Source organism: Prionailurus bengalensis, chromosome C2 (genome assembly GCF_016509475.1).
Source record: "Prionailurus bengalensis isolate Pbe53 chromosome C2, Fcat_Pben_1.1_paternal_pri, whole genome shotgun sequence".
NCBI classification, from domain to species: Eukaryota; Metazoa; Chordata; class Mammalia; order Carnivora; family Felidae; genus Prionailurus; species Prionailurus bengalensis.
In genome coordinates this window covers 109,762,633-109,790,479 of record NC_057350.1, presented here as the reverse complement: position 1 = coordinate 109,790,479, position 27,847 = coordinate 109,762,633, and the positions used below count along the sequence as shown (strand labels likewise).

Below are 27,847 nucleotides of genomic sequence, written 5' to 3'. Positions count from 1 at the left end.
GTTCTGTATTTTTAGCAGAGTCTGTGTTATAGTTTTATTCATTCTTTCAACCACATGAGAAAACATGATCCCCCCAAAATACAAAACACAAGTCTGGTCCTATGTTATATTAAATTATGATTAAATATTATCTCAGCCATTTAATATAAAACAACATACTTTTTGGGTATCTGTTAACAGGGCAAATAGAAATTATCCATAGGAAAAAAAGGTTAAATTACTAGGAAATATCTTTTCTTAGGGTTATATTTACCCTCATATCCCTCCCCTACCAGTAATCCCTTCAAGTTCACTACTACAAATGCAGACATTTTCTAGTTTTCATCATAGATTTTTCTTTTAACATTGTTTTTGGGATGCTTTAAACAATTAGTTTCAAAACTATTATTTCAAATTTATGTTTACAATTCAAAGTCAGTTCACATTCAATAAGGCATAGCTTTTACAATTTTTTGGATCACAGAGCATTTAAGATTTTAACAAGAGCTGTCTTCAGAAAGACAAAAAATTACATATCCAGTTTTGCTAGCAATTCAGGGGTTTCAAGACCCCACTGACACATGTTTAGGGTAAAAATCCTTGTAATAAAGGAATTAAATCAAACAATAGGTTTACATCTCAAAAGTTTAATGTTAAAAAAAACAGACGAATCGGTTTTAGGTGCTGAACAATTTTTTTTATGATTAATCAGGCAAAATTAACTACAAAGGAAGGAAGTTTTGGTTTTAATTTTAGCTAATCTTACCAGATTTATAAGAATATTAGCTAGTAAATATATAATATATTAACTGGAAAAGTTAATGTTCATACTTGTGGGCAGAGTTTATCAGATCTATCAGTAAAGAAAAAGATATGGAAAAATAGGTAGTATTTTTCTAATACTACCAATTTAACATCAACAGATCCTCAGATTCAAGTAGATCATTTATAAGATGCCATCAGTGATCAATGTATACAACCTAGTTGCACATAGCTATTAAGAAGTCATTTTTTGGTATGTATTACAAGCATGTACCCAAATAACCAAACAACTATAATCCAAAATAATTGTTCATTTCTAGAGCAAATGCAATTAATAGCTTTCACCTTAAAGGCTTAAAATATATTTTAATACTTCAAGTCATTAAAGATTTGTCGACTTCAAAGTATGTTTGAAAGTATGTAAATTTTAGGAATGGGTAAGAAATGAAAGGTAATTATGGCAATGTGACCTTATTAATCCAACAATTAAAAAGTAAAATACATTTCACATTTGAGAGTTAAGTGGGTTTTTTTCTTTATTCAAGTAAACATTTTGGTTATAATACATGATAATGGACAACCCATGTGACAAAGTATGGTAGACTATGGTTTGGTGTAGCCTCCTTGTTTCTAGGATGTTTTTCCAGGTGATTCTTCAGGATCTGGCATCGATGCCCAACACAGGCTTTCCAATGGCAATGCATGAGTTCTAGAGGTCACTGCCTCTATCTTTCTTCAGATGCTGAGTGCCATTTTCTCCCACCCATTTTTATCCTCCATTACTTATAAAAAAACCCACTCTAAAATTCAACCTATGTTATAAAATTAACAAAATCAAAAATTAGTATTTTCCCACAAACACAAAATTAAGTAAAACTCAATCTTTCTTTTTCTATAACTTTGGAAGGATTTACATAATCTCTAGAGTCAGAGTAATACACAACACAAAATATGCAAAGAACCTTATTACTGGGTATACATAATATGTTGGGAGTTGCTAACGTATTCAAAAGCATAATTCTCCTGGGATACCAATCCTCCACTGGAAATTACAGTTTACAAACAGATAGTTGTGTTTTCATAAGTGGAAATACAGTACCTGATTTCATATAAATTGTGAGGTGTTTTCTCACTAGTAAAGTGCTTAATTGAGAAACCATCTTCTACAACACGATTTAACTTGTCAAAGGCACAAAATGTCTTTGTCTCTCTAAAGCATCAGTCTTTAAAATTATGGTTAAATTACTCATTTACATTTTACTTAATCGGAAAGCTTTACTGTTTTTTTTTTTCCTCTCAGTAATAAAAAAAACTGCTTGAAGAAAAACATTTTTTATTTTCAAAACTTTGCCATGAACATACATACAACACTAAATTGGATCCCTTCATGAGCTGTCTGTATGCCATGAAGCACTTATGACAAAAAACATATGTAAGCTTTAGGGTAAAAGTTAACACAGAATCAAAATAGCTTCCAAAAAAAGGGGAACAGGGGAATCATTAAATTAAAAATCATAGCTTTCATTTTATAAAAAATAGTTTGAATAATCTTCTTATAAATCTTTAACGCTTACAAAAGCAGTAAATACATTTAAGAGTCTTTTTAACACAGATTCATTAGTACAATGTGGTTATAGTCAGAAGAATAACAACTAAAAAGGCATTTCAGTAGTCTACATTCTCTTCTCAGCAAATTCCACATAGAATTTAACCAATTTGCAATTCAAAGTAAGATTTAACTGCCAACAAGGCCAGACTAGTTGTAATTAGTACCTGGATATCAAGCTTTGTTCTATTTAATATATTTTACCAAAATTTTAAATATAGCTCAATGATAGGTACTGATAACAATACTTGACTGCACGGTTGTCACCCATGACTACTGCACTGCAGGTTAAAACATACTTTGGTCAGTAAATTAAAAAGATATAAATCAAATAACAAGGCCAGAAAACTTGTTTTAGAACCAATGTCCTGACCTTAAGTAAACTTTAAATACATTGACAAGGCAAGGAAAATATAATCAACTATACAGAGAGGTCTCTGTTTTTTAATCATTTGGCATTTTATATTCATAATTTCTGTGTTTAAAATAACATTTTATACTCCTGTACACTGATTATCAGAGCTGTCTGAATTAAAATGAAACTGCAGTTACCTTCCTAGAATGTCCAGTAGTGAATGCATTAGTTGCTTCTTTTGCACTTCCATGAAGATGGTCCTTCATCCTGTAATTTTTTCAGTTTTGGACCAAGAAAGAACCACCAACAAAATCCAATAAAAACACAAATGATGGATTCTACATAATAACCATCCAGCGCTGTAACACATGAGCCACCAAGTTTTTTGCAAAGCTGCAAAAATAAAATTATAATAAATATTCCACAGTTTCAAAATGGAAGTATTCAGCAATTTAGATGTTTCTACTTTGTAATTTAAGAGATTAACAAAAAATATTTTTTAAGTATTGTTTATTTTTAAAAATTTTTCTTAATGTTTGTTTATTTTTGAGAGAGAGAGAGAGAGAGAGAGAGAGAGAGAGAGAGAGAGAGAGTGTGAGGGGCAGAGAGAGGGAGACGCAGAATCTGAAACAGGCTCCAGGCTCTGAGCTGTCAGCACAGAGCCACATACAGGGCTCGAACTTAAGAACTATGATGGGTGGCTCCCCTTATTTTTTTTTTTATTGTTATATTTTAAAGAATCCAATGTGGGGCTCTCATGACCCGGAGATCAAGAGTCACAGGCTCTACCCTTCAAAATATACTTAAAAAAAAAAACAAATTTTTTTTAACATTTATTCATTTTTGAGAGACAGAGTATGAGTGGGGGAGGAGCAGAGAAAGAGGGAGATACAGATCTGAAGCAGGCTCCAAGCTCTCAGCTGTCAGCACAGAGCCTGACATGGGGCTTGAACTCACAAACTGTGAGATTATGACCTGAGCCTAAGTTGTTTGCTTAACGGACTGAGCCACCAAGACACCCCCAGACATAATTTTTTTAAAAGACATAGTACCTCTAGAGGCAAAATAAGAAAATATCTTCCTTTTTTTTTAAGATTTTATTTAGTTTTTAAAGTTTTATTTTATTTATTTTGAAAGAGAGAGAAAGCGTGAGCAGGTAGGTGAGTGGGGAGACAGAGAGAGAATCCCAAGCAGGTTATGCACTGCCAGCACAGAGCCCAATGGTGCAGCTCAAACTCAAGAACTGTGAGATCATGACCTGGGCCGAAACCAAGAGTCAGATGCTTAACCAACTGAGCCACCGAGGCAACCCTAAGATTTTATTTTTTAAAGTAATCTCTACACCCAATGTGCAGCACAAACTTAAAACCCTGAGATCAAGAGTTACGTGCTCCGTGGACTGAGCCAGTCAGACACCCCTGAAAATCAATATCTTAATATTAGCTTAATTTTATCTATAGTTACAAAATACTTACCTCAACAGCATCAGGTGTTCGACAATTCTGGTTTGATGCTCCTACACACTCTTTCACTGTAAGGGGGTCTACCAGCCAAAGAGCTACTGTAGAAGGCCAGTTTCCTCCCAGATTGGACACAGTGTTTAAAAGGGTCATATATGTTCCTCCAATAAGTGGATCACTAACCTTTGCATTGAAAGCCATTATGGAAACATACATGCTATACAATGTAACCTACAAGGAAAATATAAAACATCTTTAGCATAATCAGACCTTATGAAACTACAGTCTGAATTAAGAACATCAAAATCACAAACCTAAAAGTTAATTTTCATGACCCGTATTAAACTCAAATCAACAAAGATTTATTTAGTACCCACTATAGGGCAGGTCAGACCATGGCAATAAAAAGATGAATAAGACAACAGTCTGTCTGTGCCCTTGAAGAACTTGTTCTAGGCTAGGAAAATAAGAAATAAATAATTATGATGAAATACAGTAAGTAAGTAGAAGTACACGCTTTGTGCTACTGGGGACCAAATAAATGAGATATTAATTCTACAATAAGTAGTCAAGGAAGGTGCAATAGAGAAAATGACAGATAGGGTGCCATCCAAGGATACATATGGCAATTAGCAAAACCCCATGTTTGTACTGTTTCTAAATACATCATATATACATATACATATACGTATATATATATATGTATATGTATATATGTATACTACACATGTAAGCAAATATCCAAAGGAACACGAATATATAATTATATACATACATATGTATATAATTTTATTTTATATCCATGAAAGAAAAATGACATTACAAAACTCATGAGACAAACTAAAGAGAAAAATCTCCTTAAGAGGCAAGAATTAACCCTCCATTTAGGAACATGGAAACAAACCATGTTTCCAAAACTGCATTCCTTCGAATACTGCTTCATGGGATGTTCATAGAAAAAGGAGTTCGAAAGACAAATAAGATGGAAAACACTAAGTTTCACAAAAAATAAATAGGTCTCTTTCACTATAGGCCTCTGAAAGCCTTTAGGATATAAACTCCCTAAGGTCAGGGATATGCACTGTTATATTTTAGTGCTTAGAATGGTTCCTGGCATGGAATAGGTGTCCGATTAATATTTGTTGAAAGAATGATTAAGATGCTACATAAAAAAAGGTTATGTCATGTATCATTTATTTCTCAAATTTACGTGGCATTGTACTGTTTTTCCCAGAAAGCATCCGGCTGTCTGAATAATCAACACTTTAGAAATTTTTTTTTATGAAATCCAAAGCCAAACAAATGATTTTGGATTACTTCACTGTAGTTGTCCTTTACTTCCACAGAGAGTGAAACATTTACTAAGCTAAAGTACTACTTTAATTTTAATGTTTTATTTATTTTTGAGAGAGAGAGAGACATAGTTTGAGTGGGGGAGGGGCAGAGAGAGAGGGAGACACAGAATCTGAAGCAGGTTGCAGGCTCTGAGCTGTCAGCACAGAGCCTGACTCGGGCTCGAGCTCACGAACCATGAGATCATGACCTGAGTTGAAGTGGGACGCTTAACCGCTTAACTGACTGGGCCACCCAGGTGCTCCTTAAAGTACTTCTTTAAACATACAGTTATTTATTTTTACAGTTATTATTTTACAGTTATTATTTTACAGTTATTATTTAAACATACAGTTATTTGGGGTGCCAAAATCCAACTTTTGGTTTCGACTCAAGTCATGATCTCACAGTTTGTGAGTTTGAGCCCTGCGCTGGGCTCTGCACTGGTAGCATGGAGCCTGCTTGGGATTCTTTCTCTCTTTCCCTCGCTCTCTCTGCCCCTCCCCTGCTAGCACACACACACACACTCTCTCTCTCTCAAAATAAGTAAATGAACATTAAAAAAATTTTTAATAAATAACTAAAAATAAACATACAGTTAGTTGGACAGATCCATTATGGAGTTCTCCTAAATGAACTGTATGCAAAAAATTATTGAGATAACTTGGTAGTCATAATTTTAGGTTTAAGTTAAAAAACAAGAGAAGAATTTATAGATACAACTTTCAAAGAATTTAAACTAGGTTCCAGAGAAAAATCCAAAGTGACTCTTAAATATACATTGGTAATAACTGCAGTCAAGTCCCAAAGTTTACTGCTGGGAGTCTACAGTTTAGTGATGGCAAAACATACCTAATAAAGAAAGAGAAAGCATATTAACACACAACTTCCAACATCACAAAGAGTCAGTCATAACTTTCAACACAGAATCTAAACTGAAAACCTGGGATTTCTAGCTCAGTAGCCATCATTTCTCAGTACTTTCAGAAAGAAAAGGCATGTGGAATAGAAGAAATAAAGAACCCAAGTTTACACACGGACTGGGGGATACTTAGCAAGGGTAGAATTACTGGCTTTGGAATAAATTCTGTAATGTAACAAACACTGGTTGAATGGACAAAAAAATGAGGAAGAAACTTTCTACAAATAGAGCTCAATAAATCAAAAGCCACTAGGTTTAAAGTTCATTGTTAAATAATTTCTTCAGTGTCAGATTCATGGTTCGGTCTTAAAATTTATCATCATTATTTCAAGGCAACTGTAGAAAAATGTCTTCTTTATTTGCCAAAAACAGTTTACTTCCTGAGAAAACCACGGCAAACTTACCTGATGTAACGCGTAACTCAGCAGCACTATGATATAGTAATATACAGGGAATCCTCCTTGATGCTCGACTTTGGGAGTCCACCAAACTAGTAGAGCATATTCTAATCCAAGCAATAATCTATAGACAAAGAAAGACACATGGAGTTTACTTCCATTAACGTTAAAAAATAGTAACAAAAACAGAAATCTGTATGCTTACTATGTGAAAGAAGCCTGCTATCTAAAACCTGTTAAGAAGTTAAAAAGAGGTAAAAGTGCATATAAAGGATATTGCAGTTAAAGACGTTTTTCAAGTCTTTTTCATATATACTTTACACACAGGCATTAATGATACTGACGAATATTACTCATTTAACCTTTCTTACATAGTAAGGTTTTATTTCATTGTTACCTGTAGGGCATGGCTTTGTAAAATATGTTTAGTGGCTGGGGACCTGCAGTGTATTTGCTGATAATCAGAGGTAATATTATCTGCAAAGGAACCATTGGAACTGCCAATAAGGCTAAATGTTCTTTGGGTACTCCCTCTTCTACCAATTTCAGTCCTGTTACTGCATCTGCTGCTGAAAAACCAATCTGCAATATAAAAACAAAAAGTATTTTAATTTGTAACTTACAAAATATTTTCCCCCAAGCATATGTAAGTTCTCCGAGACCTCAATGTCATTACTGATTTACAAGAAAATAGATTATTCTATCTGGTACAACAATCAAATTATGGAAGGCACACTTTGTCCTGTGGTCTACTAACAATATTTGGTGAAAACAACTGAAAATTCATCACTTTTAGGAAATGCAGATGCTTGTAATTACTATTAAATTTCAAAAACTTTAATGTCTTAAAATAAACAACATTCAAACCCAAACTTACTGATCTCTATGTTTTAAGTTTTAAAAAAAAAGCTTTTAATTGACTCCAAATAAAATCTGGCTAAAATGAAGAATCACTGGGGCACCTGGGTGGCTCAGTCAGTTAAGTGTCCAACTCTTCGTTTTGGCTCAGGTCATGATCTCATGGTTCATGGGTTCAAGCCCCACGTTGGGAACTGCACTGACAGCACAGAACCTACTTGGAATTCTCTCTCTCTCTCTCTCTCTCTCTCTCTCTCTCTCTCTGTCCTTACCCCACTCATGCTCTCTCTCTCTCTCAAATAAACTTAAAAAAAATTTTTTAATAAAAATAAATAAAATGAAGCATCACTGCCACACAAATACATTTTGATGATTTCTGACTAATCACAATAAAATTTCCAAAAATATTTAACATTTCAAAAGTAATTCCAAGAAAATATTATACTTGAAGGGCTAAATAAGAGGGAAGAAAAATTATAGATTAATTTTTTAAAAAGCAAAAACAAAAAAACCAAAAAAAAAAGCAAAAACAAACAGAGTAAGAATGCTAAAAGTAGTGAGTAAAAGTTTGGGGTGAAATAAGATATTTAGAGAGTCTCAAAGTATCTCTTCATAAATTATTTTTTAATTACAAAAAGAAAAATAGTAACTTTACAATGGGTTATCTGAGTAATCAAAGTTAATAACTGTTAATGGGATAAAGGGACATGATAAGGCTCCTGATGTTAATTCTCTGAAGTCATCAATATTTGCATAACATGAACCTCAATATGAAGAAACATCAGTTACACATAAATGGAATGCCATTCTACAGAATAATTGGCCTGTATGCTTTAAAAATATCAGGTCATGAAGGACAAGGAAAGGCTGATGCCAACTAAATCCACTGTGTGATCTGGACTGGAGCCCTGACCAGGAAAAGTAAAGTTGTACAGGCTGTTATTGGGACAACTGGTGAAATTTGGATATAGATTGTGATTAGATAATAGTACTATATCGATTTCAAATTTCTTCCTTTTTATTTAATTTTTTTAAGTTTATTTATTTATTTTGAGAGAGACAGAGAATCAGTGGGGGAGGGGCAGAAACAGAGGGGGACAGGGGATCCAAAAAGGCTCTGTGTTGAGAGCAGAGAGCCTGATACAGGGCTCAAACTCACGAACCGTGAAATCATGACCTGAGCCCAAGTTGGATGCTTAACCAACTGAGCCACCCAGGCACCCTAAACTTTTTAAATTTTTAATTAAGTTGTGGCTTGGAAGAGAAAACCTTTGTTCTTAGGAAATACATACTCAAGGCATTTATGGATAAAGGGGCACATAATATGTACAAATTAATATTTCAGAAGAAATATATGATAGAGCATAAATCTACAGAATACAGAAAGTGGAATTAAATGTTAACAATTAGAGGATTTGAGTAACGATATATGGGAAGTCTTTCAACTATATGAACAAATTTTCAGTAAGTGTGAATCAATACTAAAAAAATTTTTTTTTATTAGTTTTCTTTATTTTTGAGAGGCAGAGAGAGACAGAGCACGTATGGGGGAGGGGCAGAGAGGGAGACACAGAATCTGAAGCAGGCTCCAGCCTCTGAGCTGTCAACACGGAGCCTGATGCAGGGCCCAAACTCACAAACCGTGAGATTATAACCTGAGCTGAAGTCAGACACTCAACCAACTGAGCAACCCAGGCGCCCCCTAAAAAACACTTTTTAAAGGAATTATAATAGTATGCACTTTAACTTCTGGAGCCAAAGGGCAAATTTCACCATGGAAGAATTAAAGGTCAAAGAAATTTCACTTAAATCCAGAAAAGGATTTCACTATTTCACCCACTGTCTTTGTAAATATTAGATATACAAACTAACTTCAACATTTACTCTATCTTAAAAGTGCTATAGTAGGAGATATTTGTAGTACAAATATCTAACAAAACACCCAGCATATATAAAACTTCTACAAATTTAAAGAATAAGGTAGCTCTGGATATTCAAATGGCCAATAACCATATATAAAGATGCTCAACTTCTTTAGTCATCAGAGAAATGCAAATTATAACCAAAATGGGATTCCACTACACACCCACCAGAAAGGCTAGATTTGAAAGGACAAAATATGTCTTCTCAAGGCTGTGAAGCAACTGGAACTGTCTTACACCACTGGCGGTAGGGAAAAGTGGAAACAACCACTTCAGAAAACTGTTTGGCAGTATATACTAAAGCATTTCTCGTGACCCCACAATTCTATTCCTAGGTATTTACCTATCATAAATGTGCATCCATGTTCACCAAAAGTAATGTATATTTTTTACGAATATTCATATTTTATTTTTATTTTTAATAAAAATACAGTCCAAAAGTAGAAATAACTATGGTCCAAAAGTAGAAATAACTAAACTTTGGTGATAGAATGGATAAATAAATTGTAGCATATTTATATAGTGGAATATTATAAACAATGAGATGAACAAACTGTTGCAATAAATAGCAATACGGATAAATTACACAAATATCACATTAAGTGGAAGAATTCAGAAGCCAGACATAATACATATGGGATATTCCAATGATTACAAAATTCAAAAGCAGAGAAAACTATCCTAAGACATTAAAAGTTAGAAGAGGTGTTACTTTTGGCCAGGTTTACTTTAAAAGCGGGACATAAGGGGCGCCTGGGTGGCTCAGTCGGTTAAGCGTCTGACTTCTGCTCAGGTCATGATCTCACAGTTCGTGAGTATGAGCCCCACGTCGAGCTCTATGCTGACAGCTCAGGGCCTGGAGCCTGCTTCTGATTCTGTGTCTCCCTCCCCTCAGCTCCTCCCCTGCTCACACTGTCTCTCTCTCAAAATAAATAAAGATTTAAAAAAAAAAAAGTTTTTTTTAAAAATAAAAGGGGGACATAAGATTCTTATACATTGCTGGCAACAGTATAACTATAATCTTTTAAAAAGCAATTTAGCAATCATATTCACTGATCCACTAATTGCCTATTTAAGAATCCACTGAAAGGAAATATTCAGAATGTATATGCACAAAAATACTCACTAGTGCGTTTTTATAATTAAAAAACGTAAGCAAATTAGGGGCACCTGGGTGGTTCAGTCAGTTAAGTGCCTGACTTGGGCTCAGGGCACGATCTCACAGTTCGTGAGTTTGAGGCCCACATTGGGCTCTCTGCTGTCAGCACAGAACCCACTTTGAATCCTCTGTCCCCCTCTCTCTCTGCCCCTCCCCAGCTTGCAATCTCTCAAAAATAAACATTTTTAAAAAATTAAAATAAAATAAGCAAATTAAATGTACAACAGAAAAATGAGTAAATTGCAGGAAATCGATACACTATAACAATTACATAGGTATAAAAAAGTATGTTTTCAAAATAAATGTTTTTAAATTTTTTTTAATGTTTATTTTTGAGAGAGACAGAGCATGAGTGGAGAAGGGCAGAGAGAGAGGGAGACACAGAATCCAAAGCAGGCTCCAGGCTCTGAGTTGTCAGCACAGAGCCCGACACAGGACTCGACCTCATGAACCATGAGATCATGACCTGAGCCGAAGTCAGAAGCTTAACCAACTGAGCCACCCAGGCACCCCTCAAAAATTATTTAATGATAAGGAACATGGAGTAATAAGACAAAAATGAGATAAAAATTATATATTATATGATCCAATTCCTTTTATTTACATGTGTATTTGTGTATATATATATATATATACACATCTATATTATTAATTTGTTGATTATAACATTAATTATATTTACATATGTAAAGTATACACACACAGAAAAAAGAGTGCTGGAAGAAAATATACCAAAGTGTTACCAATGATTATCTCTAAATGATGTAATTAGATAATATCTTCCTTGAACTTTTCATTATTTCCTAAAGTTGAATCTTAAGTTTAACCTTCCCAATGTTTTCTTAAAATGTAACCCTCCCTATTAGGAAGGAGGAAAAATTCACTATTTCAAAAACAATGAGGCTCCAGATTTTACTTCAGGAGTGTCAAAAGACACCTATAAACTCTTTATGTAGATAGCTTTAAATATGTAATATGAAACTCCTATAACTGATTTCAGATTCTAGGAATATTAATTCTAACACTACCAATATTTCACTATAACAAAATATACTTCCTTTTCTCTAGCATAATATCTTTAAAAATGTTTTTGGACTATAAAATTAGGACATCTTAATACAGAAAACATAAAGAGTAAAATAAAAGTCACCAAAATGCCCATTTATTTATGGTATACTTCTTTCCAACATTAAAAAAAATAAGTCAACTGATTTTTAAATAGATTTCTAATGCTTATATATTTCCATATCTTTGTAGATCACATTCTATGTAAATAATTATGATACTTTTTATACTAAATGTATGTTCATTATAACAGTTGTGAACTATTATTTTTTCAAGGCATTCATTTCCATCCCAAGCAATATCATTCATTAGATAAAATTTCACATTTATTAGAAGTATTTCAAATTGGCATAATTCTTTTCAAGATCCCAAGAGAGTTAGCTTACTTTGAAATTACATTTGATATCATCACACCTTTTAAAACAAATTTAACAAACAGAAAATACTGCTTTATACTGTTAAATTCTAATAGTAGCAGGAAGGGACTTACGATATGAAAAGGCAAAGGAAATATTCCATGATATTGGTAATTCTAGCAGAGTGGTAAATTTTGCTTTATAAATCTCTTACCTTTGCAGTTAGAATCAGAAGGCAAAAGGTCAGAACTGCTGGCATTTTTATAATTGCAAAAAGCAGCTTGTAAGTATCTGTGATCCCTTGAGTTTCTTCTTTTCCTACTGATACTTCTTTGTTTTCTTTTTTCAGAAGGGCAACTAGAGTTGTTGTTATCAAAAATACAGTTCCCCAGAAAAAAAGGAAATCTGAAATTAAAAAGTTAAAATCTATTAACTTTTTTTGTTTATTTATTTTTGAGAGAGAGAGAGAGAGAGAGAGAGAGAGCGAGCATGGGAGGGGCAGAGAGAAAGGAGACACAGAATAAGCACAGGTTCCAGGCTTTTGAGTTGTCAGCACAGAGCCCCATGCGGGGCTCAAACTCATAATTCATGAGATCGTGAAGTGAGCTGGTTGGACACTCAACTGGCACCCCTGTTAACTAACTTTTGAACTGACATATCTGCGTTGATACTAAATAATTCTGTATACAACTTTACTTAAATTAAGTGGGTTTTTTTTTTTTTTAATATTTATTTTTGAGAGAGAGACAGAGACAAAGCACAAGTGGGAGAGGAGCAGAGTGAGAGGGAGACAAAGAATCTGAAGCAGGCTCCAGGCTCTGAACTGTCTGCAGAGCCAGACACAGGGCTCAAACTCATGAACCGTGAGATCATGACCTGAGCTGAAGTCAGACGCTCAACCGACTGAGCCACCCAGGAGCCCCATCAAGTAAATGTTTAAAAAACAAAACAAAACAAAACAATACTTAGGTGTTCAAGGCAACAAACATATCAAGCATAGCAGATAAACAGTCCTGGCTCTGTTGAACATATATTATATAGACAAAATAAACAGTGATGTCTAACAAGGAAAAAGAAATGGAATGCAGATATTTGTGGGCTGAATGAAACCAAAGCCTATCGTGTCATTTTCTTCAAGGAAAGTGTGAGCTGGGGTGACCGATGATTTTCATATACCATATGATCCATCAGTCATACTTATTTTTTCTAAGTTTGTTTGTTTATTTATTTAATCTCTACACCCAACGTGGGGCTCAAACTCACAATCCTTAGATCGAGTTGTATGCTTTTCCACATAAGTCATACTTAAGCACAGAAGCCATTTCAGTTCTTTATTGAATTGTGACAACTTAGATAACAGATGCTCATTTACATTTTCCAACTTTTATTTTTAAACTTTCTAATGTTTTTATCTGTTTAGGAAAATAGGCTTCAATAGTGTGATACAGAAGGAATTTCCTCATTACTTGTACATGCACAATGGGGACAAATGAAGAGTATTGTTTGGGTTGTTTCAGTGAGAGACAGCTGGGCAATTAGCCATTTTTTTTTAACAAATTAAGCACAGGGAATGAATAATTTCTGGAAGCTTCTGTGTAATAATTAAAAGTAATAGTAGTATTAGAGGCACCATTTATTAAGTGCGCATGTGTCACAAATGTGCTATGCATTTTACCTATGTATCTTTTTTTAAATTTTTTAAATGTTTAATTATTTTTGAGAGAGACAGAGAGTGCAAGTAGGGTAGAGGCAAAGAGACAGAGAGAGACAGAGAGAGAGAAAGAGAGAGAGAGAATCTGAAGTAGGCTCCAGCCTTTGGGCTGTCAGCCCAGAGCCCAATGTGGGGCTCGAACTCACTGACCGTGAGCTCAAGACCTGAGCCTGAAGTCGGAAGCTTCACCGACTGAGCCACCCAGGCACCCCAGGCATATGGAATTATCTGTTTAGACCAATTTCACCTTACCATTTTTTAAAAGATTTATTTATTATTTAAATTTATTTTTGAGAGAGAGAAAGACAGCGAGCAGGGGAGGGGCAGAGGGACAGAGTGAGAGAGAGAATCCCAAGCAGGCTCTGCACTGACAGTGTGGAACCGGTGGGGCTCAAACTTACAACTCTAAGATCAAGAGTCTCCTGCTCTACTGACTGAGCCAGCCAGGCGCCCCTCACCTTATTACTTAAATGCTTCTTTCTTTATGTTATCTCATTTGATTTTCATAGCAAACATGTGAGACAAGCAAAGCAGGCATTATTATTATGTGGGTACACATGAGGAAAAGAACCTCAGAATATTTAAATCTTGGCCAAAGTTCAAATAATTAAGAGGCAGAATTTGAACCTAAATCTTCTGAATTGGAGTTTCATACTCTTTCAATTATTTCACACTGCCTGCACAAAGATTTTTTTAAAAGTTAATGTTGAAATAAGAATCCACTAGAATTGGCTAATTATTCAATCTCCACAATGCTATTCAAATTATGAGAATTAAAGAAACTAAATCTTTAAACATACATGGAAATTTGTTTTTTGGAGTCAATTCTTTTTTCCACCATGAGAAATTTATAATTAATTTTAGATGTTAAAAGAAAAATATGAAACATTCTTAAACACAAAGGTATCCATTTTATTTATTTTTTCTAATGTTTTTTATTTATTTTTGACAAAGAGAGAGAGACAGAGCACAAGTGGGGGATGGGCAGAGAGGGAGTCACAGAATCTGAAGCAGGCTCCAGGCTCTGAGCTGTTAGTACACAGCCTGACATGGGGCTCGAACTCGAGAACCACAAGATCACAACCTGAGTGTAAGTTGGACGCTTAACCTACTGAGCCACCCAGGCCCCCCAGATAAGATTATTTCTAATTTCTTTGTGCTCTCTAAATAAAATAACAGTACATAGAAAGGAGGAAGTAGTGAGAACATGTCATTTCAGAGCCCTAATTCAAAGGCTTTCCCAATAGCTCACATGGAGAGAAGAATGAAGCCAACAGCTCAGAAAAAGAGGCTTAGCCACTGCCAGAAAATATATTAAGTTTTATGAACATAATTACCATAAATAGTAATTATCATTAGGCTACAGGCTATTATTTATTAACATTGCTTTGATGCTAGAGAACATCCATAGGGTGATTGCAAAGATATTGTTACCAAAAATAATCTAAATATTTCATCACTGAAATTTCATTCATATGTGTGTGTGTGTGTGTGTGTGTGTGTGTGTGTGTGTATGATTAAGATATCAAAGCTGATGTTCATATTTCATAAACATGACTTTTGGGCAAAGACCTATAGGACAAACAAAATATTCTAAGTGGCCACTAAATCTCATCTAGTACTTCCATAAATGCAAAATTTAAGAGCATGTGCCAATTCACCAGTAACCAAGAAGGATATAAATACCTAGCACATAAGTTTCTACTATGCCAAAGCAAAACATAGGAGAATGCAATAAATCTTAAAGTCGCTCTCCAAGACAAGTAGTATTATTCTCACTTAAAAAAAATTTTTTTTAACGTTTGTCTTTATTTTTGAGACAGAGAGAGATAGAGCATGAGCAGGGGAGATGCAGAGAAAGAGGGAGACAGAATCGGAAGCAGGCTCCAGGCTCTGAGCTGTCAGCACAGAGCCTGATGCAGGGCTTGAACTCGTCTACTGCGAGATCTTGACCTGAGCCAAGTCGAACGCTCAACCGACGGAGCCACCCAGGCACCCCTTATTCTCACTTTATACACAATGAAACAGAATCGCAGTCCACAAAGTGCCAGAGGTGGGTCTAAATTAGATCTGATTCTAAAACAATAATATCTCTCATTTTACTACCCAGATGCTCAGATACACCTATCTACAGCAATTAGGCTCTTTCATATCAACAGATATGCCTGAGAAGATACCCATTTTAGCTCCATGAAGTCTGGAACATAGATTCTTCAGTATGCTTCTTTAACCTGGCTACTTGTATTCCCCGTCCTCACTTCCAATCTCCCCATATGGCAGTATGGTAAAGGGTATGCAAAGCCATAGAATAAACAAACATGGTACATCTTCCTAAATAATTCATTTTACTCAACAGTTTAGAGGGAAGCCTTTTTTTTGGTCTGTTTTTGAGAGAGAGAAAGAGAGAGAAAGTGGAGAAGGGGCAGAGAGAAAGGGACAGAGGATTCTGAAGGGGGGCTCTGTGCTGACAGGATGACAGCCGCGAGCCCAATGTGGGGTCGAACCCACAAACCGTGAGATCATGCCCTGAGCTGAATTCAGATGCTCAACCGCCTGAGCCACCTAGGCGCCCCTAAAGGAAAGCCTTTTTAATGAAAAAAAAAAAAAAAAAAGGGATGGCAAAATTTCCAAGAATTTTTAAGATAAAATATCAGACTTCAAAAGCTTTTACATTTTCAAGGCTTTGGACTAGGTCCCCAGACAATTTTGGACTAGGTGTAGATTCACTCTGCCACCATCAGAAGAAATAGAAGAATCAAGTAAGTAGCATTATCTGATACAACCATCCTTGTCTCAGATGAGATTCTCTCTCCAACTCTCATACTATGGAAGTTAACCTAAGTCCTTCAGAAGTCAGTGACAGGAAAGCAAAACTTCAACTTTGTTCTAAATGTCAGGCCTTCCTTTCACCTTCTTGCTTTTGGCACAGCTCTCTATTTCACACGTTAGAGCATGAAGGGACTGTAGACACCCATTATCCAGTCCAATGCTCTCATTTTCACAGGGCTGGAAACTGAAATAGAAATAGTGTATTTGGCCCTGGGTCACCACCTGATTCTTAGTGGAAACTGACCTTTCCATGCCACAAATCTCTCTCTGAAACATTTGCCCAAAATATCCATGCTGTCGTAGGGCCCTCCCAGAAAATATTATTTGATTATACAATATAGTCATATCTGATTTGGGGATTAGGCTTTTTAAAAGACAGCAATGTAATGCAAAACTCAAAATACAAAGCGGATTCTGAAACCTTCCTAATCCCTTAGTTTTCCTAACCCCTTAGGAAAATGAAGCCATGTTTGAGATCACATACCTTTTCATTAACTCCAGCATTAGATTTTCCTCTGGGGTAGAAGAGATTGTTTCTTCAATCAAGCATTGGATTAAGCAGCTATCTTGCTATTTTGAGCCATCTTGTCCCAACATTTGGGCTCAAACTCAGCCCAAGGTTCAAGGCTGAGGCTGAGAAGCCAATAGATTCAGTGCTCCCATCTCATGCTAACTCTGGGCCTCTATCACTGAATGGATGGAAGTGAATCACTCTTTTAATTTTTAAAATATGTGCCTGGTCAGGCACAAAATCTATTTTACACATATACATATATCTCTACTCTGATGCTATGATAGGTTCTGGCATTCAGCTTTTGTTTAACCTATATCTTGACACCCGTAAATCATTTTTTGTAAGTTGAATTTAGACATTTATAAAACAGTAGACAACGAACATTCCAAACTACCACATGAGATGCAGAGTACATTCGAATAGCTTAAATTAAAAATAATGATAACATCAAATGCTGACAAGGATAGAGAAACAGAATCATTCATATATTTCTGGTAGGAAGACAAAATGGTGTATCCATGCCAATCTGGAAAAAAGTTTGGCACTTTCTTTCAAAATAAAAATGGACTTACCAGAAACCAGCGTTTGCATACTTGGGCATTCATCTCAGAGTAATGAAGACTTATTTTCACATAAAAATAGCCCCAAACTGGAAACTACTCAAATCCCCTTCAATGGATGAGTGGTGAAATAAACCATGGTATGTCTAACAAATGGAATACTTCTCACCAATAAAAAGCAACAGATCACTGATACATGTACCAACCTGGATGAACCTCAAAGAAATTATGCTAAGTGAAGAGAGCTAATCTCCAAAGAACATGTACCAAATGATTTCATTTGCATCACATTTCTGAAATAACATAGTTATAAAGATGGAAAACAGATTAGTAGCTTCCAGGGGTTAGGGATGGAGAGGAGGAAATGGGTATAGCTATAAACAGGCAACACAAAGGAGTCTTGTGATGGTATATTTGAGTATCTTCATTGTGGTGATGGTGGTTATGCAAGGCTACACATGATGAAATTACACAGAGCTACTCACGTGCACACACATAAAAGCAAACACAAATGAGTACATGTATAATTGGTAAAATCTGAATAGTGGTATGGATTGCACCAATGTCAATTTCTTGGTTTTGAGATTGTACTGTAGTTATGTAAGATGTTAATGGAAGAGGCTAGGGAAGGGTGCATGGGATTTCCTTAAACATTTCTTTGCAACCTGTGAATCTATAATTATTTTAAAATTAAAAATTTTTTTTAATTAATGGGAAATTTAAGAACACAAAGATTCTTTCTTTTTTGTTTTTTTAAGGAAGCAAAAATTATGAAACTGGGGTAGGAATAAGAAATATAGGTCTCAAATACAAGATAATATAAAGCAATCAAAAAAAGAAGTCTTTAGGTATGTTGAAATCACTTATGCTGTAGTTTTAATTGATCACCATTGGACTTCAGCCAGTAAGGACTGTGTTCAAAAGTGAAGGGAAAGAATGAAATTTAAAAAATAATAATAGATAACACCAAACCAAGGAATAGAAATGGTGGAAGGTAACTAATATCTTGCTTTTTGAATATGTACCCCATTCTTTAAAGTTACAGCATGCACACTCATGTATAAATTTTATTCTTGTGACCTCCTATACTAATATAGTATATACAATGTAAAATAAAAAGCCCAAGTTAAAGGATATGAATTATTTAAAAGAATGAAATTAAAGAACATGTACAGAGGTGCCTGCCTGGCTCATTTGGTAGAGCATGTGACTCTTGATTTCAGGGTTGTGAGTTTGAGTCCCACATTGGGTGTAGAGATTACTTAAAAACAAAATCATTAAAAAAAACTAAAGAAAGATCATGTATAAAATGCCAGATTTACCCAAGATTGTGTCTTTAAAAAACAAACAAAAAACCAGGTGAAATAGGGGGCTTTATATATATATATATAAATATATATATGTATATATATATTTTTTTTTTTTTTCGTTTTCTAGGAAAAGAACATCTTTTATAAGGTAAGTCTCTTTTGCTTTCTCAAATTATACTTTTCAGGAATACTAAATGAAGGTAGGAAACTGCCGGTAATTAGTGAGGTTCTTTGATTCTTTCATTAATAAATTTATAGTAAAGACTAATTCAATTGGTTTCTACATAAATTTCAATAAAATCAGAAGTGAAATTCAGAGTAAAATATATGCCAAATAAAATCACATATTTTTTTGGTTTGGAGTGTATTTTGTAAATTGACTTTTCCATACAAAACCAATCCCAGAATTCTTTACTGAACAAAAAAAGCACAGCTTTGCCTTGTTTTAAAAAGAAAAAAGGCTCTTAAGACCTTGCTGGGGTGTGGGCTCCAGTTTTTAATATCTAATCCCTCCTAAATCTACTATCTCCAGTGTTCCTCCACTTATGTCACTTTATTACTAGCATCCTAACATTTGAAAATAAGTTCAAATCTGCTCAGTTTGTGTGTATGGAGATGTACGATCCACCAGATTTATGGACGTGTTCCATTCAAGGCAAAAAGGGACTAATCTCAAGGATTTTATTTTTTTTACTTTTTATAAATATTACTTTTTAATTTTTTTAATGCTTATTTATTTTTGAAAAGAGAGAGACAGAGTGTGAGCAGGGAAGGGCAGAGAGATAGGGACACACAGAATCTGAAGCAGGCTCCAGGCCCTGAGCTATCTGCATAGAGCCCAATGTGGGACTTAAAACTCATGAACCATGAGATCTGTGACCTGAGCCGAAGTCCAATGTCTTAACGGACTGAGCCACCCAGGTGCCCATAAATATTACTTTTTAAATGATTATACAGTAAACCTAAAATTTTTTGGTGTACAGTTCTATAAACTTTAAATCACTACCACCATAATCAAGATATGGAACATTTCTATCACTCCCCAAAACTCCCTCATGCTGTCACTCACTTATAGTCACCTTTTCCTCACCCACCATCCCTAGCAACTGCCTATCTGTTCTCCACCTCCACAGTTTTATCTTTTGAAAATGCAGGAAAATATTTTAAGTCTAGATATATATGCTAAAGAATGTACTACAGCCTATTTAAAAATAACTGGTCTATCTAGAAATGGGTCAGTTGGTCCTGTCCACATTCTAAATAGCATTTCTAGTCACACAAAATATATTAATGAGTCCTGTTTCAGAAAGCAAAGAAATTTGTCACTAAGTAAGAATTAATTGGTCCTACTCACTTCTAGTTCAAAGGAGTATCTTACAAATACTGTTTTAACTATATCCATTGCCAGTTTGATTAGTTTTCTTTCAGCCTCATTTTTTTCAAAACATTTCCTTTTTTTTTTTTTGATTGACTCCTCTGTGCATACCTACCTATAGACAAACCAATCCATAAGCTCTAAATATGTTTAGCTCTCTTCTCCAGTATCAGACTAATCTGCTTCCTGCCCAAACTCAAATACCTTGCTCCCTATCCCAATCACTTCTTCTATTCATTGTTGTTACCACTGCTTCTAGAGGAATGGGTTGCAACTACCAGTTCACAGATTGGATCTGGCCTAAAGACAGAATTCATATGAATCTAATTAATCATTTTTTAAATGACAAAATAAAAAAGGGATTTCTAGTTTCTCTGAACACTGATAAGATCCAGCAATTGTAGGATCCTATTGTCACAAGACAAGAGTTTATTGAAATTGAAACTTGCATCTTTACATGGGCATGAGTTTTTCAGGTTACCACTCTCCCCTCCAAACCGTACATCCTGTACCAACTCACTTGATTCACTTCCACTGTCCATCATTTTGGTTTGTAAATTCCCATTACAAATTCCCTGGGAGCAGAGAATTTCCAGGTCTTATTCATCAAATTTTAACACCTATCATATCGCTAGCACCAAATAGGCACTGAGTGAATAAATGCTACACGTTACTTAAAAAAACAAAAAAATTTTAATCTGTCATTTCTAGACCATCAGACGTTCCAGAAGAGGGCTGATTGGGCTGATGTTTTTAGACATCAGCAGTCAGAGTGCTACTTTTCTCTAGTAGAAGAGCCCAATCAGCACAAATTGTATTTAGGTTTTAAGGTTTTTCCTGAGGTTTCTTCCTAGTTTCCTAACAACTATAAGAAAGACACTAGTTAAGTCTTTTGTAAAAGAAAGTGTGGATACTCTGCTTTACACGATTTGGCTTTCAAGTTTCCCAAGAATGCTCTATGTTCAGATAGTGGGGGGAATCCTGTATCTCTACCTCAAACTAGGCGCTTGACCTAGTTTCTTTGTCTATAGGAATGAATTGAGATGGTAACTAGATTTACTGTGAACACTGTGTAGTACATACAAAAATTGAATTATGCTGTACACCTGAAACTATTATTATATAACAATTTTACCTCAATTAAAAATATCAGTTTCCACAAATACAAATCAGAATCTAAATTACAAAAAAAAAAAAAAAGAAAGAGAAGAAATTGAAATATACAATCTTTTCAAGTCATAAAACTATGTTCCAATCCCCGTGTTTTTCTGGGTTACTTTCATCATCTGTTCTAACTTAAAAGGATGTCTCTTTTGGATCCCCAAAATCCTTGAAAACCAAACAGGGCAGGACAGTAAAAGCTCACTTCTGAGTTCAGGACTGCCTTGGATCCCTGAAGGGGCCAAAAAGCCAACCTCTGCATAATCAAGTCTTTGTTTCCAAAGGATTCCATTCTCATCTTATCCTTCATGTTCTAAATTTGTTATTTAGATTGCTGCTTTCTAAATGGCAAAAACTGGATTTTCTAAATATATTCCATTTCTATTTATCTGTAACTCAAAACAAAGTCTTAATGAGAGAATGTATTTTAAAATTCTAAAAAATAATTATGCCTCCTTGTAATTATCTGATTTTTCTAAACATCTGCCTCAGTGTTTGGCTCTTCTTTTAATAACTAAGCAATTTTATTTCCTTCAGGATTCCTTCTATGCTCTTAAAATTCCAAAAAAACACATTTTTTTAGTTATACTGCTACTACATTCCAGAAAGATCAAAACTATAAATGATATGTACAATAATAAAAAAGTGAATGAAAACTCTTCAACTCTTAACACTTTAACTCTTAAGTGTTTGAACTAAACACAGTCGTCTACTACAGACAGAAAACGTTAAATTAAAAAGTAAGCGGGGCGCCTGGGTGGCTCAGTCGGACTTCGGCTCAGGTCATGATCTCGCGGTCCGTGAGCTTGAGCCCCGCGTCGTGCTCTGTGCTGCTGACCACTCAGAGCCTGGAGCCTGCTTCCAATTCTGTGTCTCCCTCTCTCTCTGCCCCTCCCCCATTCATGCTCTGTCTCTCTCTGTCTCAAAAATAAATAAACGTTAAAAAAAAATTAAAAAAAAAAAGTAAGCTATTTTTACAATTTCCTGGATATCAAAGTTCAAATTCCACAGAACAAACCGCTATTCAAAATAACAAATCAGTGTAAATAAAAAATCCAATGGCAGCACAATTCTGATCTTCCCATTGGGGAAGAGTTGTGGCCAAGAAAAGATAAAATTAACATGGCTCCTGAATGCATAATGGCATTCCTGGAATGATGTTTTATCAACCACTCTTAAAAGCACTAATTTGCCTAGTTAGTAATTTATTTTCCACAGCCTCTAAAATCTTGATTTCTCTTCTGAGGCTTTTCCATGTTAAGTAACACATCATTTCATTAGTCCTTCCTGGTGACATGAACAGTCCCAGTACCAAATGAAATGATGCACAAAAAGCAGTAAGGTGCTAATACAATGGACTCATAAAGTATTTCCAGGCAGAGAATTATCCAGAGAACAGAAGCGGGACTCCAGAACGCTTGGAGACAAATCTGTTTAAGCTCAAAGCAATATCTCTCAACCATTTTTGGCCTCAAACCAACTAAGAAAAAGTATAATGATCATTTCATCAGTAGTAGTAGCTCACTCGCAAATTGAGGAGGTAGAAAGGGGGCCCCTGGGGCACCTGGTTGGCTCAGTCTGTTAGGTGTCCAGCTTCAGCTCAGGTCACGATCTCGCGGTATGTGAGTTCGAGCCCCACACGTCAGGCTCTGTGCTGACAGCTCAGAGCCTGGAACCTGCTTCAGATTCTAGGTCTCCCTCTCTCTGCCCCTCCCCCTGCTCACACTCTGTCTAAATAAATAAATAAATACATGTTAAAAAAAAAAAAAAGAAAAGGGGGTCCTTTATAGGGCCTATGGGTACAGAGGGAGTGTGTAAGATTTCAAGAGATGAGTAGTGCAGTTGTGAATCCCTCCATCCTCCACACTCCCTAAATTTATTACACAACCCTTACACTTCCCTCACCACACAACTACCCCTGACATTTCCACTGTTAGGAATCCCTAAGTTACTACTGGGAAGATGAGAGAAAGTTTAACTGCTTAAATCTCAAGAGAATCTCTGAAATCTGTCATCATTACCAGAATGAGGAATTCTGGTAATACCATATTCCTGATGTTGGTTATTCCTACTATTGATAATTTTACTTCTGTTTCCTAATTGTTAGGACAGCTTTAAAAAAAAATGAAAGAGAAAAGAAAGGAAAAGAGAAAAGAAAAGAATAGAAAAGAAAAGAAAAGAAAAGAAAAGAAAAGAAAAGAAAAGAAAAAAGAAAACTTTCCAGGGACATGTATTTTACTCATGAAGAAATAGGGAAATTTTGTAGAACTTACACAAAATTGCTTACTGAATAAACTTCAAACTCTTATTAGCAATTCAAAAAAAAAATCTTACTAATTAGGTCACAACTTTTCTCTCATCTTCCAAACCCAGTCTCCACGCCTGGTGTTGTGCATTCCAGAATTCCACTTATCTACCTCATGGAAGCTTATAATTCAACAGAGTCAACTGTTAAGCTGCAGTTTGAATCCTGACTCTCACAAGCAGTTAGTGGCTGGCAACCCTGAGCTCCCCTTAAATGTTCACTTCTCCCATCTCTGTGGGTTGGACTCTACTTAATTCACAGGAGGCCCTCAGAACTCTGTCACTCAGCCAACTCATTAATGATGAATAAATTAACCCTATTCTATTCACCAGAAGGCTAGAAGAGGGCTCTTGGTATAAGAGTAGAGGCAGAAATGAACCAGAAAGCAAGGAACTAGAAATCTCAATCCAACAAAAAAGGGAAATGTGAACCACAGGAATCAGGCTGGATTCATGCCTTCACACTAGCCAAACTTTAAAAAAAAAAAATGTGCATCTGTGTGTTAGTCAAGTGTCAGCAGCTCCCTAGGCTTGAGAGTTTTGTTTGCCATTACACAACAATGTTATTGGATGAGCTACTTCTCCCTGCTCATTGCCCAGTATTCATCAATTATGACTGCTCTGATGTACTCATTCTGGCTCAAGCTCATTTTAGTAGAAAACTTAACCTCGGGTAATCTCCCCGCAAATCATCTCCAGTAAATTAAATTATGAGATTCCCTCCAACGTCACACCCTCTGTCAAAAGGATTCGTAAACGTAAAATAATCCTCACCGCGTAATAGTTTTAAATACACTACCTGAAAGAGTAACGATTCCCCTGGGTTGAGGCTGAAAGCGCAAATATTTGTTACAAAAGTCGGCAGACTCAAGGGCCAAAAACAAAACATTGCCCAAAAAGTAGCCCGCTGTCTGGCCCACTGAATTGCAAGTGGAAGCATAACCCACGTTTTCCCGGGATAGCATAGTTAACGCCCAACCATCCACAGCGATGTCCTGAGTGGCGGCCAGGAATTCAAACAAAAAGAATGTCACAGTGAGAGCAATCACATCGGGGGTTCTGCCATCAGTGTTCCCGAGCAAATGGTCCACCTGAGTGGACAAATATATCATGAACAGTCCCAGTATATACTGTGTAGGGACAAGCCAAGATTTGCGACGACCAAAGTTCCTAAAGTAAACTGCATCAACCAACGGGGCCCAGAGCAATTTGAGACTGAAGGGCCAAAAGACGAAACTGAAGAAAGCTTGATCTGTATAGCTAACGTTTTTGCTCTGCAAAATGAGTGGGATGCTTCCTGCCAGGCCCAGTGGAATGCCCTGAAGCACGTAAAGAAAAAGCAACAGCAAAATGCTGCTTAATTCCGCCCGGCAGCTCCGTGGGGGTTTTGAGAAGTCACCAGTGCCGGTATCCCGCAAAAGAGCTTCTTTGTCCCCTTCCCCACCCACCAATTCCGGATGGCTGTCCTCCCAGCCGCCTGGCGGCAGAGGACCGCTCTTCATATCCAGAGAGTGGTTGAAAGTCCCTGGGCGTCGTTGCCGACTGTTGTCCTTGTGGGAGATGGTGGGTGACATATCAGAGACGATGCAAAGCCCCGTCTGTGGGGTGCCGGGACTGAGCGTCTTGGATCCTCCTAGCCCCGGGTCCAAGGCTGTCGCTCTGGACCAGGGCCTCGATGGTTCAGGGAGGAGGACAGAGCGAGGGGCGATAAGGGCACTTCTTACAGTGGCCCCGAGTACTGAACCCAGGAGCCAGTCCCCTGGCTGGAGACCCAGGCGATGCCCAGGTAGGTGGCCCTCGCAACGGCGTCAAGGTGCCTGAAGGAGTCCCCCCGGCATCCGCGCCGGGCTCGAGGCTGGAGGAGAGGGCCGTGGTGCCACGATGGAAACGGGCCCTTAGCTTCAGCGAGACCGAACGGCCAGTCTCCCGACCCACCTCCAGTTCTCGCCGCCACCACTGCAGCTGACAGCACTTTCTCTACAGGACTCCAGCGAGATCAGGTAACTTCCTGCGTTGAGCCTCAGGAAGTGGTCCTAGGCTCAAATGAGTCCTGTCCCCGCCTCCAGAGCAAGCCGATCAGGGCATGCTCCCGAGACCGAGTTCGGAAACAACCATTGGTAGGAACCCGAAACTCAGGCGATCGGGACCTCATGGGAGGATTAACGCTGGAGCACTTTGAGGCCTGGGCGGGGCGCAGCGCGCGCTCTGCTCTGTGAGCGCATGCGGCCGTCTGGAAAGCGTGGGCCTCGGTCATTGGGCCCGCGCGGCCACGTGAGTGAGGGCTGGTTGAGCCAGGCCTGCGCAGGCTGCCTCTGAAGTTGCCGCGGTTGCGCTGGGGCTTGTAATTAGGTGGGGAAAGGCAATGCCCAAGCTTTGGGCCGGTAATTGTGTGGGGTCCTTGCTTTTGTGGGCTAGACAGAAACGGGTGGAGAAGGGCTGAAGTTTACGAATGTCTTTATCAGCAGGCAAGGGTGCCCCAAAAAGGGTAATAAAAGGCCTGGCTAATGGAGAAGTGCGTGCCTGCATATTTATGGAATGATTGAAACTGCTCAGAGGTGCTGGGTTTCTCTGTACTGCGTTTCTTCCAGTGCAGTGGAAGAAATGTAGTGGAACGGGGGCCGAATAATTAATTCGTTACATTGGGCAGGTTGGAATTATAAGATTCCATAACATCTTCCTTAATTTTGAGCGACCTAAAAGGTCTTATAAGAGCCAAATATTAAAATTTTGTTTCATGTTAACTCAATATGTATGCATTATTGAAATGATAAGGGAAAATAACCTTAGGGAACCAATAGCATTATTTGTAACGCATTGAAAATGCCTATAAAATTTTACATAAAATATTTACTTATGGTACATATTGTTTTCTACTGGGCAACTAATACTAAAAACAAAAATAACCTGTACTTTAAAAAAACGTACCTGGGGCGCCTGGGTGGCTCAGTCGGTTGAGCGGCTGACCAGCTCAGGTCATGATTTCGCGGTCAGTGAGTTCGAGCCCGGTCTCGGGCTCTGTGCTGACAGCTCAGAGCCTGGAGCCTGTTTCAGATTCTGTGTCTCCCTCTCTCTGACCCTACCCCGTCCATGCTCTGTCTCTCTCTGTCTCAAAAATAAACGTTTAAAAAAAAAAAAAACCTAACCTCAAACCATTTAAAAGATAAAACATGTTATTGCCCACCTCTCCCAAATATAGTTAAATGTTGCAATAACTTCTCCATCTCAAGATTATTTTTTTTGTTGTTGTTTATTTATTTTGAGAGAGAGGGAGAGAGAATCCCAGGCAGGCTTGCACTGTCAGCGCAGAGTCCCATGCAGCGCCTGAATTCCCACCCTGAGAACATGACATTAGCTGAAACCAGGAGTTGCAGGCTTAACCGACTGAGCCACCCAGGCACCCCTCTATCTCAAAATTATTAAGAAAAAGGTTGGTTTCCTGAAGACTGACATTAAAATTTTAATACAAAAAGTTACACATTTGTTAAATGTAGCCTGTTTAGACAGGAAACCAAACTATACAAATATTACATTTCTGAAAACTAATTTCATGCAATGTTTCAAGAAATTTTTTGCAACTCTTTAAGGAATAGTTTATGAACTTAGATTCTTCAAAGAATGACTTCAAAGGTCAAGGAACTTGCTGAAATATTTTTTTAAAGTACATATGCATGGTACATAACTTGGGTGATGGATTAGTGTATTAGAAAGTTTAATACTAAGATATGTAAATAGAAGTTATTTCTAGTTCAAGACTCATGTTAGAAATTATTCATACTGTCTCCATCCACTTAAATATTGAAAAACAGCTTCTTCTGTATTCTTTACCCTAGGATCTCAGGGTAGTCATAATTCTATTCCATTTTTATTTATTTATTTTTAATGATTTCTTTTTCTTTTCTTTTCTTTTTT

The 27,847-nt window shown here is 36.6% G+C and overlaps 1 protein-coding gene across 4 annotated transcripts; it reads right to left on the bottom strand.

The window, feature by feature from the left end:
• Window positions 1-20: 20 nt before the first annotated feature.
• Window positions 21-26,131, bottom strand: SLC33A1 (solute carrier family 33 member 1). 4 transcript variants are annotated; one of them, XM_043595062.1, is made up of 7 exons: window positions 24,738-26,128; window positions 12,389-12,579; window positions 7,212-7,396; window positions 6,821-6,938; window positions 4,178-4,393; window positions 2,900-3,095; window positions 21-1,553 (listed from the first exon to the last, which is right to left on the bottom strand). In XM_043595062.1, exons 1-6 carry the CDS (start codon window positions 25,510-25,512, stop codon window positions 2,928-2,930), a joined length of 1,653 nt encoding a protein of 550 aa, XP_043450997.1. In that variant the 5' UTR covers window positions 25,513-26,128; the 3' UTR covers window positions 21-1,553; window positions 2,900-2,927. The 4 variants fall into 4 exon arrangements, with proteins under 4 accessions (XP_043450997.1, XP_043450996.1, XP_043450998.1 ...); XM_043595061.1 differs by having other exon boundaries at window positions 1,260-3,095; window positions 24,738-26,131; XM_043595063.1 differs by lacking the exon at window positions 4,178-4,393 and having other exon boundaries at window positions 1,260-3,095; window positions 24,738-26,075.
• Between the last annotated feature and the right edge of the window lie 1,716 nt (window positions 26,132-27,847).

What these genes read in the sequence shown, in the direction of transcription:
- SLC33A1 (XM_043595061.1), bottom strand. Translation starts at nt 25,512, where the DNA reads ATGTCACCCACCATCTCCCACAAGGACAACAGTCGGCAACGACGCCCA. An exon ending in TACAAAGCCATGCCCTACAG is followed by an intron (nt 6,939 to 7,211) that starts GTAACAATGAAA and finishes CTTTGTCTATAG; the next exon opens with ATTATTGCTTGGATTAGAAT. An exon ending in GAACACCTGATGCTGTTGAG is followed by an intron (nt 3,096 to 4,177) that starts GTAAGTATTTTG and finishes TTATTTTTGCAG; the next exon opens with CTTTGCAAAAAACTTGGTGG.